Genomic DNA, 14189 nt, shown 5'->3' on the forward strand with positions numbered 1-14189 from the left:
ATGTTGCCTTTGTTCCAGGATGTACATTTGGGTCACACTTAATATGGATAGTCAATGCCATTGCTCAAGTTGTTGCAAAATCAGTAATAATGAATTACATATTTGGTAATATAATTATGTGAAAAGCAGCCTCTTATGTGATTTAGCATTAAGGAATATATGGGGTCAGGGAAAAGACTCAGGTACAAGTGGCACTTTCTAAACAAGAACTTATGTTTTTGTCTTTATTAACCCAGCGGAGGTTTACTGAGAACAAATGCTCACATTGACACAATGTGGAGCTGCCCAGTCTGACAACAACCAGCCAATCAGAAACAGGTTCAGTAGGGGCTGATATGCCTTGCTAAAGGCTTGTCAAAAATATTGGTCCAGAGGATCAAACCAGCTATCCTCTGGTAACCCGAGGTTACAGATGTGGCCACATAATGTGTACAACATAAGATACAACGTCATATACAGATACAACCACATCCAATGAGTGAATAAATAAATCACAGTAAGTGAAACAAAACCAACAAATGCCTTTGTGAAAGAAAGCATTAAACTGACAAGTCTACAAGAATACATTTAACTAGTTACTTTAGTATTACAAAGCAAAATGGATGTAATTGGGCTTTGACATGAAATATTATTTCATGTCAAAGCGTCACACAACCAACACAGCTAAATCATAATTAGTGCAGCCAATTGTATTTGGATCTATTATGTGTAATCTAGGTGTGACGAGTGATTTTAGCTTGTAAAAAATAGGTATCTGCAAGGTGCAAAAACTCATGAACATAAAGGAACAGGCAGTGCGTCAACAAATATTCCCAGTATCTGATCTAATGTTCGCAAGAAGGCATGAGGAAGTGTCTGAGACAAAATGGAAGACGCCGCTATGATCCAATGACAACAAAGATGAGCTCTTTAGTCATCATACTAAGGCTATGGTTCATGTGCAACAAACGCTGACATCACCAGAGAAGCGCTATCATGGGCAGAGTGCTTTTCTGGTGACGGTGGTGGTTGCGTCAAGCTGTAGGGATGTCTATTTATAGCAGGACCAGGAAGGCATGTGAAGGTAGCGGTTAAAATGAATTCAGCTAAATACAGATAGATCAACCTGATGCAGTAAGTGAATTGCGATTTGAGGGAACATTTCACTCCAATGAGACAACAAAGTAGAACATAAAGCAAAAGCTACTGAGGTCTTGTTATATACTGTTGGCTCAAGGCAGTAATTGCTGTCACAGGTGCCTGTTCTAAAGTTAGGCAGTTTGTTTATGTTTTAGATTTGTACTCAATTTAAATCAGTTTATGAAGATTTGCTGAGTCTGGCTTTGATAGTAAGCTCTTTTTTTCTGTTGATCAGTGTCAAAAAAGCCTAATTTCATTCCACTGTGATGCAATAATAATACCATGAAGAAACTAAACATGAACAAATCCAAGGGTATATAGGCACTGTACACGACAAAATTAAGATGATACTTATATTACATCCAACTGGATATTTAACTCAAAAAATATTTAATGACTTTGACATCACAGCAACTCAAATGATCAGGCAAATTCTGACATTTAAAAAGTCTCACATGAAAATTCAACTGGCATAATTAATCTCTGGAAAACACCCAGTAAACCCTTGGGATGTGTTAAACTCGCAGAGATTTCCAGTGTGTCGTGCTCTTCCTCCAGTCCAACCAGTTTTCTTTTGCCCAAAAAACATTGCCGGATACTTCTCCATGGGTTGTGCTGGGAATTTATACAGTTATACGTCAACACATAATCCTCAGTTGTCAGACTGCACAGACATGTCTTTTAATATCCGCTGTTCCTTCCGAACACGCATTCGCTCTTTGAAGTCCTCCAGCTCTTTCCTCTGTAAATAAACATAACACAATTATCAGCAGATCATTGAGTCAGTTTACATCCTCAGATCTTTATACTAAGTAAAAGACATAAAAGGAAATCAGCTAAGATGCATGAAGACACAGGGAAATTACTCAACACTGATTTGTGGTTTCAGGGGAGAATTGTGAGAAGAAAGTGTGGGGGAAAAATACTTAATTATCAGCCCAATAAATCCATTTAAAAAACACTCTAATTGAAAACAGTACGGTCTATCAGCATGATTGGACTTTCTTAAAATTAAATTAAAAAGCAGCATCACAATGTGGAGCTCTGATGGCTTCTGTGTGGTTTGATTGCGCCATTTATCTCTTTACTTCTGAGTGATAAATTGAGGAAACAATAAAAGACTGTATGGAGAAAAATACAAAACAAAAAGAAAAGCTTTTCACACACACGTAAGTTGTGGTGCAGAGTATGAGGTGCTGGTAATAGCAAGATGATTGTGGAGTCTGAAAAAATAAACCACCAGTGTTTGTGGTAGTGAGTGTCAAGTGTAGCGTCACTATCACAAACATTTGTGGATTATTTTTTTATTGAAATTATGGCTTTCATAAACACAGATGAGCTATGTGGATTATACTTACATGAAGTCCCTCATCAGGGGGGAAGATCTCTCTCTGGGGATCAGAAAAGATGCCACCGTAGTACAGAGAAACAGACATTTGTTATTACAAGAAGAACTAAACTTCACTAGGTGAAGTGATATTCAAATTTTTTAAAAAACAGCATTACTACATATTACTGACCTTTCTCTTTACTATGTATTCTTCAAAGTACTCTGCTTGATTTGAGACCCAGAACATGGCCACAGGAAAGGACAAATACAGCATCATCTGCCCAAAACAACAACAAATACACCAGCTAGTGAGTTACATCATGACCACTGTTAGCTTATTGATAGCTGGATCAAACCATGAAACCTAGGCCGACTTGTGCGGATTTAAACCATAAGACAAATACATAACAAACGTCCACGACTAGTGATTTCAAGTTGCTTCTACTTACTCTAAACACCTCTATTTTAACACCCATTTTCACATCGACTTTAGACCCACAACCGGAATATGTTATCTAAACTCCAGCCACACAACCGAAGACCTTCACACTAGTTCCGGGTTTCTCGAAGGTCCAATCACGTGAAAGCCACAACGCATGCGCCGGGTTTATGTGTAAAAAAAATAATAATTTTAACACAATTTAAATTTGACTGACACATGGTATTTCGTTCAAATAAAAAAAATACATCTTGTTAAATTAAATGTGGGTATCTCGACATCTAAATCGTACTTTTGCATCGCAGCCGACGTTAGTGTAATAAAGATAGCTTGGACAGTGGTTGTCCACTGAGTGGCGCTGCAAACCATTGAATTTTTCCAGCTGTAATTTTCTCCGGTGGGTAGTTGGGGAATACTTGCAATAATCTACCTGCATTGAATTTTTTGCTGATCCCGTTCTACTAATCTCTTACGTAATACAACATCAACAACCCCAGAATAATGCCAGTCCAGAGAATGGTATCTCTTAGGGAAAAAAATTAAATTATGTCTTTGTGGTGCTGATATATTAAATGGTTTTACCAAATCCATTTTCTTCTGTATTTTCGTTAGAGACCCCCCCACCCCTTCTTCCCCCAGACATGTTTTAAGATGTATATAAAATGTTGTTAAAATCCTTAATATTACATCTCCTTCTCCCTCATTAAAAAATCTTTAATCTCAAAATACACAAATATATTTCACCTCAAAGGTTTTCCTGCTGGACACAAGATGTCTCCTACTTCACTGTAAAGTTTATTCTCAGTTTTTGTGTACTGGAGGCTTCAAGTTTCCACATCACACTTGTGTTAAATTGAATATTGGACAAGAATTGGCTCCAAACTAGTTGTGATGTCATAAATCACGCTTGTAGGCCCACCCCTTAAAATCAGATTTTCAGTGAGCACAGAGAAACTTTCCACTTTCAGCAGATGAATGTGAAAACAGCCTTCTAGTGTCAAACTCTGCGCATACTGTACATCATCCTGTACAGTGAAGCTCAAACATTCAACTGTAGAAACAAGAAGAAAAACACATTTTTGAGTGGAGGGGGGGGGGGGCTTTAACTCTTAGGAACTACGATTGTATCTAATCTCATTAGAAAGAGATAAGTCTGCAATAAAGCCACAGCGTGTTTGGGTAAATTATTGCCACTCTTGAGTCAGTCACGTGTGTTATTTTTCACCTTTTTGGGGCAAAGGGGTCTAAAAAGAGTGGCCACTGATACTGTTGGGAACAGCTTTTGTTGGGACGCTGTAACGTGTTTGTTCATGGGTAGGACAGAAAAATAACAGTGAGGACAAATACTGTTAATAAAAACTCTGGAACAGCCTGCCAGAGGGTCTAAGGGGGCTCTAAATCTGTCGGCACCTTCAAACAAAATCTGAAGATACATCTTTTTACCATTGCTTTCTCTTAAAGTGTTTTTACATGACGGTTGTTTTACCTTGTTTTATCCTGTCGTTTTAATTTAATTTTATCTTATTTTTTATTCTCCTTGTTTTTATTGCTTTATAATAAATGCTATTATTATCTGCTCTTATGTTAAGCACTTTCTCTTGCATTTTATGCATGAATTGTTCTATATAAATTAAGTTCATGATTATAATTATGGTTATGATTATTATTATTGCTACCATACATTATAACAACTGAAATTAAATAGTTTGGTCTATGACTTTGGCAGAGTGCAGTACATTACTTTTCACTTTCAGCTATATCTCCACTGTCACCAAGTGTCCTGTAGTGTTTATTTAAAGTTTTTAGCAAGTTATCCTGACGGACAGATCCTGCCGGTAGATCTCCCCTAAATTGCCGCTGAAGTTGCAGTCCGTGACGCGCTCTTTTACGTCCTCAACGAAAAGACCTACGCGTGACGTCATCGACGACGAGAGGTGTTCAGGATCCTCGGAGAGAAAGATCCCGCGCGCCCTGGCAACCTGATAAACCCAGGTAAACGCCGTTGTTTCAAACGTTATTCTGCTAGTCATGTAAAGTCAGTAAACTGTATGAGAAGACAGCAAGAAACACGGTGGCAGCGGTGCAAAGGCTGAACAGGTAGAGCTAATGTCCGGCGCCCACGGAGACCGTTCATTTGATCGGCGGCCTGTTCTGGATAGCTAGCTTGCGAGCTAAAGCTAGTTGGCAGTTGTCTATAAAAAAGACACAATAACCGCACTTACATTGTGTGTCTATCTGACATCCCGTACCCGGCTTACTCACTGTTGGCCACAATTACGCTACAAATAGCCCACCAAATGCTGTTGCGACCACCGTGTTCGGCATCTATTGCTAGTTTGCTCGTCGACTGTCTTGTGTTGTGTGAGACGGTGACGCCGTCACGGTGATGATGGCGCACACTCAGACTGAGGCTGTTTGCTGAGAATGCAGTCAATGGAGCAGATAACACAAAATACTAGTGTCGGATTCATTTTTCCCATAGCCTTGCTGCCATTAACTTGGAAACAAAATGCCTTTATATACCCGTGCGCTTCCAGTTCTGCTGTGTGTGCCACTGACGTCCATTACGAAATCCAGGCAATAATCTATGCCCCGTGGCCTAACGTTAGGATCTTGGCTCCTCGACGATGCTCCCTCGCCAGCAGTTATTACTCTGCAATTTGCGTTGTATTCACCACATCTGGTAATAGTCCCTTCCCTAGACAGATGTCTTTTGCTCTGTAGTGTTCATATGTGACTAATATGGCTGGGTATGATAGACAAAGCAGTGGCATTCAGCCGACCGGTGTGTTCAAACAGATCACTCATGCAGAGGCCCGTTACTTGGCAAACTGGCTCTGCTGTTGTCTTTGCACTAGGATTCCTAATTTTACGTGTTTTTGCCTTTAATGGTTGATTACTGCTATCGTAGCTAGAGACACGGAAGTCAATGTGATGATAACATACAGCACTGACACTAGCCTACCTGCAGTCACATGCTTGTTTTGGATAGGCTTCTTTGCCTGAAGGTGCACAAAGACTGGTGCAGTTTAAAGCTCTAGGCATACATTACATTTACTAGTTACCTGTGCCCTTTCTTTGCAGTCTACTTCAAACAATGTTTTGTCAGTTTGCTGCCTAGAGCTGTGTATATATTAATAATAGCTACAGGTCAGTTTTGAGATTAACTTGTCACTGGTTAGTTATAAAAGCTGTTATCACTGTTTACCTTGTAAGTAAAGAGGATGAATCAGGTCAAAGGGCATAAAGTTACAAGATAAACAGTAAATGAAAAAAGCTCAGAGGGCTGAGCTTTTAATCATTTTTACGCCAGTTGAAATTGATCAACTGCACAGTGTATGTTTGTAAATAAAGAAAACCCACTAGATCAAAGTGCTTGCAGATACCCGGTAGGCAGTAAATCACAGGGAGCTAAAACTATTAATCGCATGCCTCAAAATGAAAGTGTGTGATATGTATGGGTTTTCCATGAAACTAATCAACTACCTGAAACATTTCCACGGTTTCTAAAAATGAAACTATGCATGCATGCAGCTTAACTTACAGTCTGAGATCTGACTAAGTCTGGCTGTGATATTTGATTGACAGATTGTGATCATTATGATGTCGTATGTCAAACACACTTTTCTTGTCCTGTTGTTTTTTTTTCCTTCTTTTCCATTTTATTATTCCTTTTTTTGGTTCTGCTCTCTCTGGTTTAGTTGCCATGGTAACACCATCTTTGGCCTACTTGTGAATGACCTCTGAATGAAAAGGAGCGTGTGGTCTGAGAAGAAATGAGCTAGGAAACAAAATCTTATAGTGTGTGTGTATGTATGTGTGTGTGTATATATATATACATATAATATAATGTGTGCTTTATTTACCACTTTGAATGAGACATACTACAACCATGTTACTGCTTCTACTACAAAAACCATATTATTGAACCTGGGTTTTTTGATTTCTCTTCAGCCGCATGAAAACAGTGCATCTTTTTCATACTGTGGCATATTGGTATAGATGTTTGTTTGTTTTTTTTTAATCATCATGTGATGACCAATAATTTCTATTTCAGTTTTAGCTAATACGAATATTTTTATTTGCGATTACTACCGTTAATAATGCTCTGCTTTTAAGGGCCATGTTGATCAAGGCCTTTATGTTATTACAATGAGCCAATCTAACACCAATCACTGGTTTCTGTCCTTAATCACTTTTACAGAAAGCTCCTGCATCACTGTAAAAGTGATGGCTGAAATTAAATTTTTGAGAACTATATGACATCCAGTATCACACATTGATAATAAGAATAGTGGGGTGTTTTTTTGATGGGAGGGGGGTCCTTTAACGATATATTCTTCAATTGCTTTGTGCAGATTTTCAACAGTATTTGTCATAACATTATGTGGAGCAAACATTTATGCATAAATTCCAGCTGAGGGCAGTCACATCTCACAATCCTGTGCCAAACACTTTGTCACATTATAACTTCCTACTAATGATGTCTGCCATACACAGTTGTTTTAATCAAAACATTGCTTAGTATTACTCAAAAAATTGTCCCACACCAAAAGGTAGTTACACATTTCAAAAGCAATAGGCTATTTTCAGGAAGTTGATATTTATTGCAACTTCTTACATTCCTTTACATCGTCCGGAAGCCGCAATTTCAATTTCTTATCTTCAAAGTTCTCAGTAGGTGTCACTCCCATGCATATCATTATGAATGATCACAGAGTAGCTTGAAAAATTTATTGTATTACAAACATTTACACTCTATTGCCAGTAATTTTTTTAGGACCCGACTAGATCTTGACTCCACTATGGTCAGCAGTGCCAGACTGCATGGCACAAGGCAGGGAGTATGTCTTGTGGAGCAGGGTTTAGACATTAGCTGAATAAATGTGCTGAGTAATACCTGGAAGCTTCTCAACTCTGGAACATGGACTGAATATTTCCAGGGTTTTACTCAGTGCAGTTATTCAACAAACTTACTCATGTGGTACATAAGCGTCCTGTGTGAACATAAATGTCCTGTGTGAATGCCTGTGTATTGGAGATGATGGATTGGGCAGTGAAAATACTGTTTTAATATTAGACTCTATATTTGTTTCACCTATTATATGATCATCTGTGAATCTAAGGAGTATAGATTGACTTGCATATTATGATTTTCAGTCAATTCCAGTCATGCCTGGTGGATTTGAGCATCCTTTAAATACTTAAGCATAGCTATTATACAGTGTTATCCAAAGCATTGCACACTCCTTAAGTGGTGACACAATTTTTTTTTTTTACCTTGTGCTGCTCAGATCTAGTCTGGAGCATAACAATTATTTGATAAATTGAATGTCAGTTGTGTTTTTGTAGACTTAACGATTAATTTAGAAAGTAATCTGAAGATTAATCGATAATGAAAATAATTTGTGTGTTGCAACCCTTGTCTAGTATTAAGATTGTTGCTACATGTCAAGTGTACAATATATTGCAAAAGAGAGGACAAGATGTGAGAAATGCTTGGGTTACTGTTTCTAGGTTGTTAAATGATATTTTGTGGGAGTAAAAAGCAAGGTTGTGTAACCGCAGTAGAATTCTCTCCTAGATTCAGTTTATTTTCATACAACAAAAATAGGCTTTGTGTATCTTTACTACTGAGTACTACTTTCACTATTCTTCTTTCTGTTGTTTCTCAACGCGTAGCTGAATGTACACAAGTGCATACTATACCATGTCAAGTTGGCAAATTGCCTGTTCCCTCTTTTCTCTACTCCGGGTCCCTGTAGGTTTGGGCTGCTCTGATGATTAATGGACGCGCGCTCAGACTTTCTCGCTGAGTCTCATCTCTGTGTGTACCACTGCCTCTCGCTCTGACCCAACCCCCAGTCTATGTGCAACCCTGTCCTTCACTTCCCCCCTTCCTCTCGCCATCATCCTTCCCTCCCTCCCTCCCTGCCTCCTTATGTCTGAATACAACCCCCCCCCTGCCGCCACCACCACCACCCTTCCAGTGACAGGGCCATCGGTTTGGCCTCCTCTGAATTGCTATAGGTTGGAGCTTTGTCACTCTGGCAGCTGCTGTATTGTCTCTGGGAATGGTGCATATGGCACGTGGACAGGGAATTGGGTCTGTGAGGACACTGTCGGTGTCTGGCTGCTGCACAGAGGAGCTGCTGTTTGTTTCATTTGGGAAATCAGACATTGTGCATTGCACTCACCAGTCGCCTGACAAGTTATACATTTCACAGGTTGGCTGTTTACTCACCTGTTCTCCTGGGGTTTCGACATATGACTAATTTTGAAACTCAGTGGGTGTGTGCCTGTTTGCATGCACATTAGACTCAAGATTGATTGAGAGGTCAGCGGTCAGCTTGCCTTTGGTAGCGTATATTATGTACAGAGACATGCGATGTGGTTCGTTTGGTATACTACTGTGGTCAAGACTCAAATGTAATATTTTAGGGTTTAAGAAGTATCCACTCAACACCAGACAATCAACTCTATAACCAGCCCTCTATAACCAAGCCCTCAGCTTGGATTATTGGTGCAGAGTAAACTGGGAGTAAACTCTTATTGGCTGAGTTTCCATACAACTGTAACACAAATTTTAACTAAATTTCCAGAAAATTGGCAAGCAAAAGTAAATTAATGTGCTTTTCCATGCACTACTAATGTGCGAACATTAAGAGTTGGACTCAAGATAAACAGCTATTTCTCCAGTCTGGTGCCGTTAAACTATTGCAGAAGAAGAGGGTGCAATGAGATGACTTAATTAAAAGAGTGCTAGTCAAACCTCAAGTATTAGAAAACTATGTGGAAAAGGTGATAGGGGAAAAAAGGCATTTACGAATGTTTTATTTATTAGTTTGAGGAATGTTACACCAGCATTTTTCATCTCTTCAGTGAAGCCAAAGCTTGATTGATGTCGGTCACATGCTTTATGTACAGTACCAGACAAAAGTTTGGACACGCTTTCTCATTCAAGTGAACAGGAAACTTTTGACTGGTACTGTACATTATGATTTCTTTGCTAAGATTGTTTCTATTGCACTTTGTCACGTTTTCTTTTTATCATACCAACTTTTCCACCTCAGCCAAGCATACGAACTTTTATCAAAATATGACTTTTTTCACATTTCTGGCTGTTCCACTGTTTTTTAATGCACAAATTTAAAATGCGCTTATACATTTTTTTGTAAGAGGCAGCATTTACTTTGAGCACTTCAGTATTTTGGAAATGATGGTAAAAAAAATATTAACTGGTATTAACCTGGCCTCCTAAGAACTTGATTTTTAATTGTGTGAATTATTCTGTCATCACTCTTGATGATATCTGCTTGAACTTAAAACTTATAACCACAGTCAATTTGTCTGTACAGGAAAGCATCACAGATAAGTATTAGAAATAATCCACTGATGAGTTCAACTTTCTACCGCCGCTGCAGTGTTGTCACCATACTGTCATGAACATAATTACTGGCAGCTGCTTTTCTACAGGAAGGCATAGTGGGTGGTCTCATGCTTTTGAACCGTTTCTGTCTCATACTGTATACTCACTGTGATCCATCACATCCCTTGCTGGTGACTGTTATGCTGCACTACATTATTCAGATGAGTTTACCTGCCGTCTTGAGCGCTACAAAGTGCAGCCTCTGCCTCCATGCAAGTTGTGGGTGGCGCAGCACTCACACCAATGAGTGAATATGCTCATGACTTTGTGGTGATGAGGTACAAAATTACTTTTTACCTGGTGTGGGTTTATGTCTGACAAAAAAAATATTTTCCAGTAGATTTGATCTTTATTGATCAAGTGTTAATTTCTGTAAAACTGATGAAGGTCTGTGTCTTAATTAAATGATTTAGAGCTGCTAGTGTTTCTTAGACTGCAGAGTTTGTTTTATAGATCTGGCCCAATATCAGATGTTTTCTTCTCAACAGTTTGCAAGAAAAAAACAAACTGTTGTGCAGCTGTTTTGTATCGGAGTAGTCCAGTATGAATATGAATGTGAGTTGTGTGGTGGAAGTTGACCGAATAAGGGAGACTAACACAGAAAAATTTGTCTTTGTATATTTATTTTGTTTTTGCGCAAAAGGACCGTAACCAACAAAGTGACAGTCAGCGACGGCTGAGGAATCGATCCTGAGTGCATCCTCACCAGGGTTTTTTATGCATAAGAACAAAGAGTCAATAATTACATTCAATGAAGGGATAGACATCAATGATTAATTAAGGCATTTCCCAAATGAAGGCATACTCTTGTCTCAGACCGATTTTAAAAAAAAAAAAAAAAAAAAAAAAAAAAAAAAAAAGGTTAATGTGCAAGCTAGGCAATATTTCAACCTTACATCATTTAGCACTTAAATGTGGTATACAGATCAGGCATTGTATTAAGAAATACAGTTCATTTATAGTATCAGGGGTTCGAGTAAAGTTCAGCGGAAAGGGAGCCAGTCATGCTTTCTACAAAACAGTATAACACAGAGAGTCTTGCTTAATACAAAGGTTATTCACTAAATGATCATTTTTCCTCTACAAGTTGTATATAAGGAGAGGATGGAGTGCAGATAAGGGAGCCCTTAATTTGGTGGGGGAAGCCATATACAAGATCACTCTCAAGGAAGAGAGTGAGTGGGGGTGGGGCATGATGAAATGGACAGAGGAAAGACAGGAAGGGGGTGGGGTGTTGAAGGTGTAACAGAGTGAGAGAGAGAGAGAGAGAGAGGAGAGAGCAAGGACCTCAAGCTATTGATGGGGAAAGAGAGGAGGGGTTGAATGAGCAAGCACGTAGGAGGGAGGGAGGGAGGGAGGGGTGTGTGGGCTGAGGCTCCGCTGAATGAGGAAGCAGCAGAGCCATTTTTACTGTTGAGTAACTGCATGCTGGTCTGCTTGTGCTAGGGAGAGGGAGAGAGAGCGAGCTAGAGGTATAAAGTGCTCCTCCTGGATCTTATAGGAGCCCTCTTTCTCCTCTCTCGCCTTCCCCTCTCCTCCTTGCTCACCTCTTGCTTGCTGCTGGTGTCCATTTAAGTTGGGGAGGCCCTGGAGAGGACACACAATGGAGCGAAGAGCCTGTGGCAACTGGGCCGTTGTACTACTGAGAGGGGGATGGGGTAGAGAGAGGACCGGTTCACACAGCTAACACAGCCTGCCGGCTGTTGGCTTCCACAGCCTCTCCTCCCCGCCAGGACCCACTGTTTCCAGGCTGGGGCATTTTTCCTGGAACAGCCACTCTCAACTCCACTTGGACTACACTAAGGATTACTCAGCGTGTTCTCTGGGATTTTAGGATACTGAGACTGAAGAATAAATCTCTCCTGTGTTTCGGATGAGAGAAAAGGAAAAACAAACTCTTAGTTCTTTTTTACCCTCTCTTTGGTTTTTGGTTTCTGTTTCTGTTTAGTGGAGTTCATAAATGGATTACAAGATGCATGCCAAGTCAAACGATTTGCTGGATTTTCAAAAACTGGATGCCCTTCTGGAAAAAATTGCACATTCAGTCTCTGTGAAAAGGTAATGTTATTCGGTGAAGTAAACCCTCGTCTGAACTTTTCAGATATTTACCAGCGGCACCAAAGGCTTTTACAACCATACATACAAAATATTATCAATTGAAATACATGGTTAAATGCTGTGGATGTAGCTACATTAAAGACAGCCTGGAGTTATAGTTCTTGGGACTGTCATGTGGTTAGTGCTAGCTCTAGTTTTACATGGCCCAGCACAACAGTCCAGTTTTAAGTGTGTGTGTGTGTGTGTGTGTGTGTGTGTGTGTGTGTGTGTGTGTGTGTGTGTGTGTGTGTGTGTGTGTGTGTGTGTGTGTTCTAGTGTTGTGTTGAGGACAGTATTGTTATCCAGATTTCAGCCAGAAGCCATGAACCTACCTCCTGGTGAGAGAGGGGTGTGTGGGGGAAGGGGGACTACAGAGGAAGAAGGGGGTTGTGTGTGCTGCAGTAGTAGAAATGTTGCCCGATTCCTGACAGAGTTTGGCTTCCTTATCCTAACTAGCTGGAAGTTTTAACTTGAAAGAGCTGGTGTGATACTCTTCAGATTAAAATCTGTCTGAGTCATAGGTAAGTCTATATGAGTCAGTCGGTGTGCTGATTCACTGGCTCAAACAGCACATACTTGTAATAATAAGTAGGGGGACTTCTTTAAGTTTGCGATCTTGTGATGGATTATTTGAAACAATGAATTCTGTTGTGATCAAAGCTATTTGTGTGAGTTTTAACCGGCAGACCCCAGTTGTTACTTTTGTATTGGTACGCATCCAAAACTAGGATTTGGAACCATCAAGAATAAAAGTACAGTGCACTGGCCAAGAAATGCTCGAGTGTTACCATAGAAACCTTGGCAGCATTTGTTAGGGGGGTTTTTTTGTTGTTTTTTTTTTTAAAGACAAGTTTCAGTGGTATTCTATTAATGCGTCATTAAACCAATGACATATGATAAAAGGTGGACAAAGTTAGAATAGTTGACTCTGCCACACACTTAATATGTGTAGAAATTATTTCTGTATGATTTAATGTGGCAGTACTCAACTCCACAATGTACAATTTTTAGAAGTGGGGAGAGCTTATTGTGGTTGCCGTATAGGCCTGGGCGATATGGCAAAAAATATGATCAGGATCATTTTTTCCATATTGATCAATATTGATATTTATCACAATATAGTATAATTTGATAATGCTGCCAGTTTGAAGAGTATCCTGATAATGACTGAAGCCTGAAGAAACCAGCGGGTTCATTAGTAACATAAAAAAAATAAAATAACATAATGTAAACATTTAACTTTGCAAACATGCTTTATCAGCCTAACTAAACAGTACAAGTCAGCTTGCCTTGTAACTTATTATTAAAAGAATGTAAATAAAACTAAAAGCTGTGACTGCTATCACATCAAATTCGTTTGGCAATCTCTGTTTTAGAGGTGGAAATCTGAGTAAAAAGTGAAAAATTGTGCAATTGTACACACAGAAGATATCGAGCAGGCTAAAGGCTGTTTTATGTTAGGTTGCTCAACACTTGATAAGTGTCTCTCAACAGAAATTAAAGAGTCGCACAATGTTTTTAATTTATGCTTCGGTGAAAGGTTTCAGTCGTCTCCATGGTAACCAGACACTATCTTGCAGCCGGCTTGATTAGTAAAATTTTATCATACCGACTGGGACTAATTAAACAAGGATGTTATGAGTTACCTAAAGTTACAGACCAAAATATTAATAAGGAAATTCAATGAAAACTACAATCACCATGGCAATATTAGTAACACTACCCAGTCACATTGTGCAACAAAATATGACAATGTCTGCGATATAACAAAATTC

At 39.3% G+C, this 14189-nt stretch overlaps 2 protein-coding genes across 5 annotated transcripts in view; one reads left to right on the forward strand and one right to left on the reverse strand.

The window, feature by feature from the left end:
• Window positions 1-1492: 1492 nt before the first annotated feature.
• On the reverse strand, window positions 1493-3038 carry pet100 (PET100 cytochrome c oxidase chaperone). The gene is made up of 4 exons (XM_067571350.1): window positions 2899-3038; window positions 2640-2726; window positions 2478-2510; window positions 1493-1861 (listed from the first exon to the last, which is right to left on the reverse strand). The coding sequence occupies exons 1-4, from the start codon at window positions 2923-2925 to the stop codon at window positions 1772-1774; spliced, it is 237 nt and encodes a 78-aa protein (XP_067427451.1). The 5' UTR covers window positions 2926-3038; the 3' UTR covers window positions 1493-1771.
• A 1736-nt stretch (window positions 3039-4774) lies between these two features.
• The window catches only part of brd4 (bromodomain containing 4), a 36166-nt gene continuing 26751 nt past the window's right edge, over window positions 4775-14189 (forward strand). Inside the window, exon 1 of one of the 4 annotated variants that reach the window (XM_067571348.1) lies at window positions 4775-4880. Coding sequence is in view for 2 of the 4 variants with exons in the window: in XM_067571347.1 (XP_067427448.1) it covers window positions 12278-12375 (98 nt within the window). In the remaining 2 variants the exon portion in view is untranslated. Of the gene's footprint in view, window positions 4881-4900; window positions 4986-11737; window positions 12376-14189 lie in introns of those variants that run through there. The other 3 variants (XM_067571349.1, XM_067571347.1, XM_067571346.1) reach the window with 3 other exon arrangements.

The sequence above is a fragment of the Thunnus thynnus genome, chromosome 17 (genome assembly GCF_963924715.1).
Source record: "Thunnus thynnus chromosome 17, fThuThy2.1, whole genome shotgun sequence".
In the NCBI taxonomy this organism is placed as follows: Eukaryota; Metazoa; Chordata; class Actinopteri; order Scombriformes; family Scombridae; genus Thunnus; species Thunnus thynnus.

What these genes read in the sequence shown, in the direction of transcription:
- pet100 (XM_067571350.1), bottom strand. Translation starts at nt 2,925, where the DNA reads ATGGGTGTTAAAATAGAGGTGTTTAGA. An exon ending in TTAAAATAGAGGTGTTTAGA is followed by an intron (nt 2,727 to 2,898) that starts GTAAGTAGAAGC and finishes TGTTTTGGGCAG; the next exon opens with ATGATGCTGTATTTGTCCTT. An exon ending in AATACATAGTAAAGAGAAAG is followed by an intron (nt 2,511 to 2,639) that starts GTCAGTAATATG and finishes TCTGATCCCCAG; the next exon opens with AGAGAGATCTTCCCCCCTGA.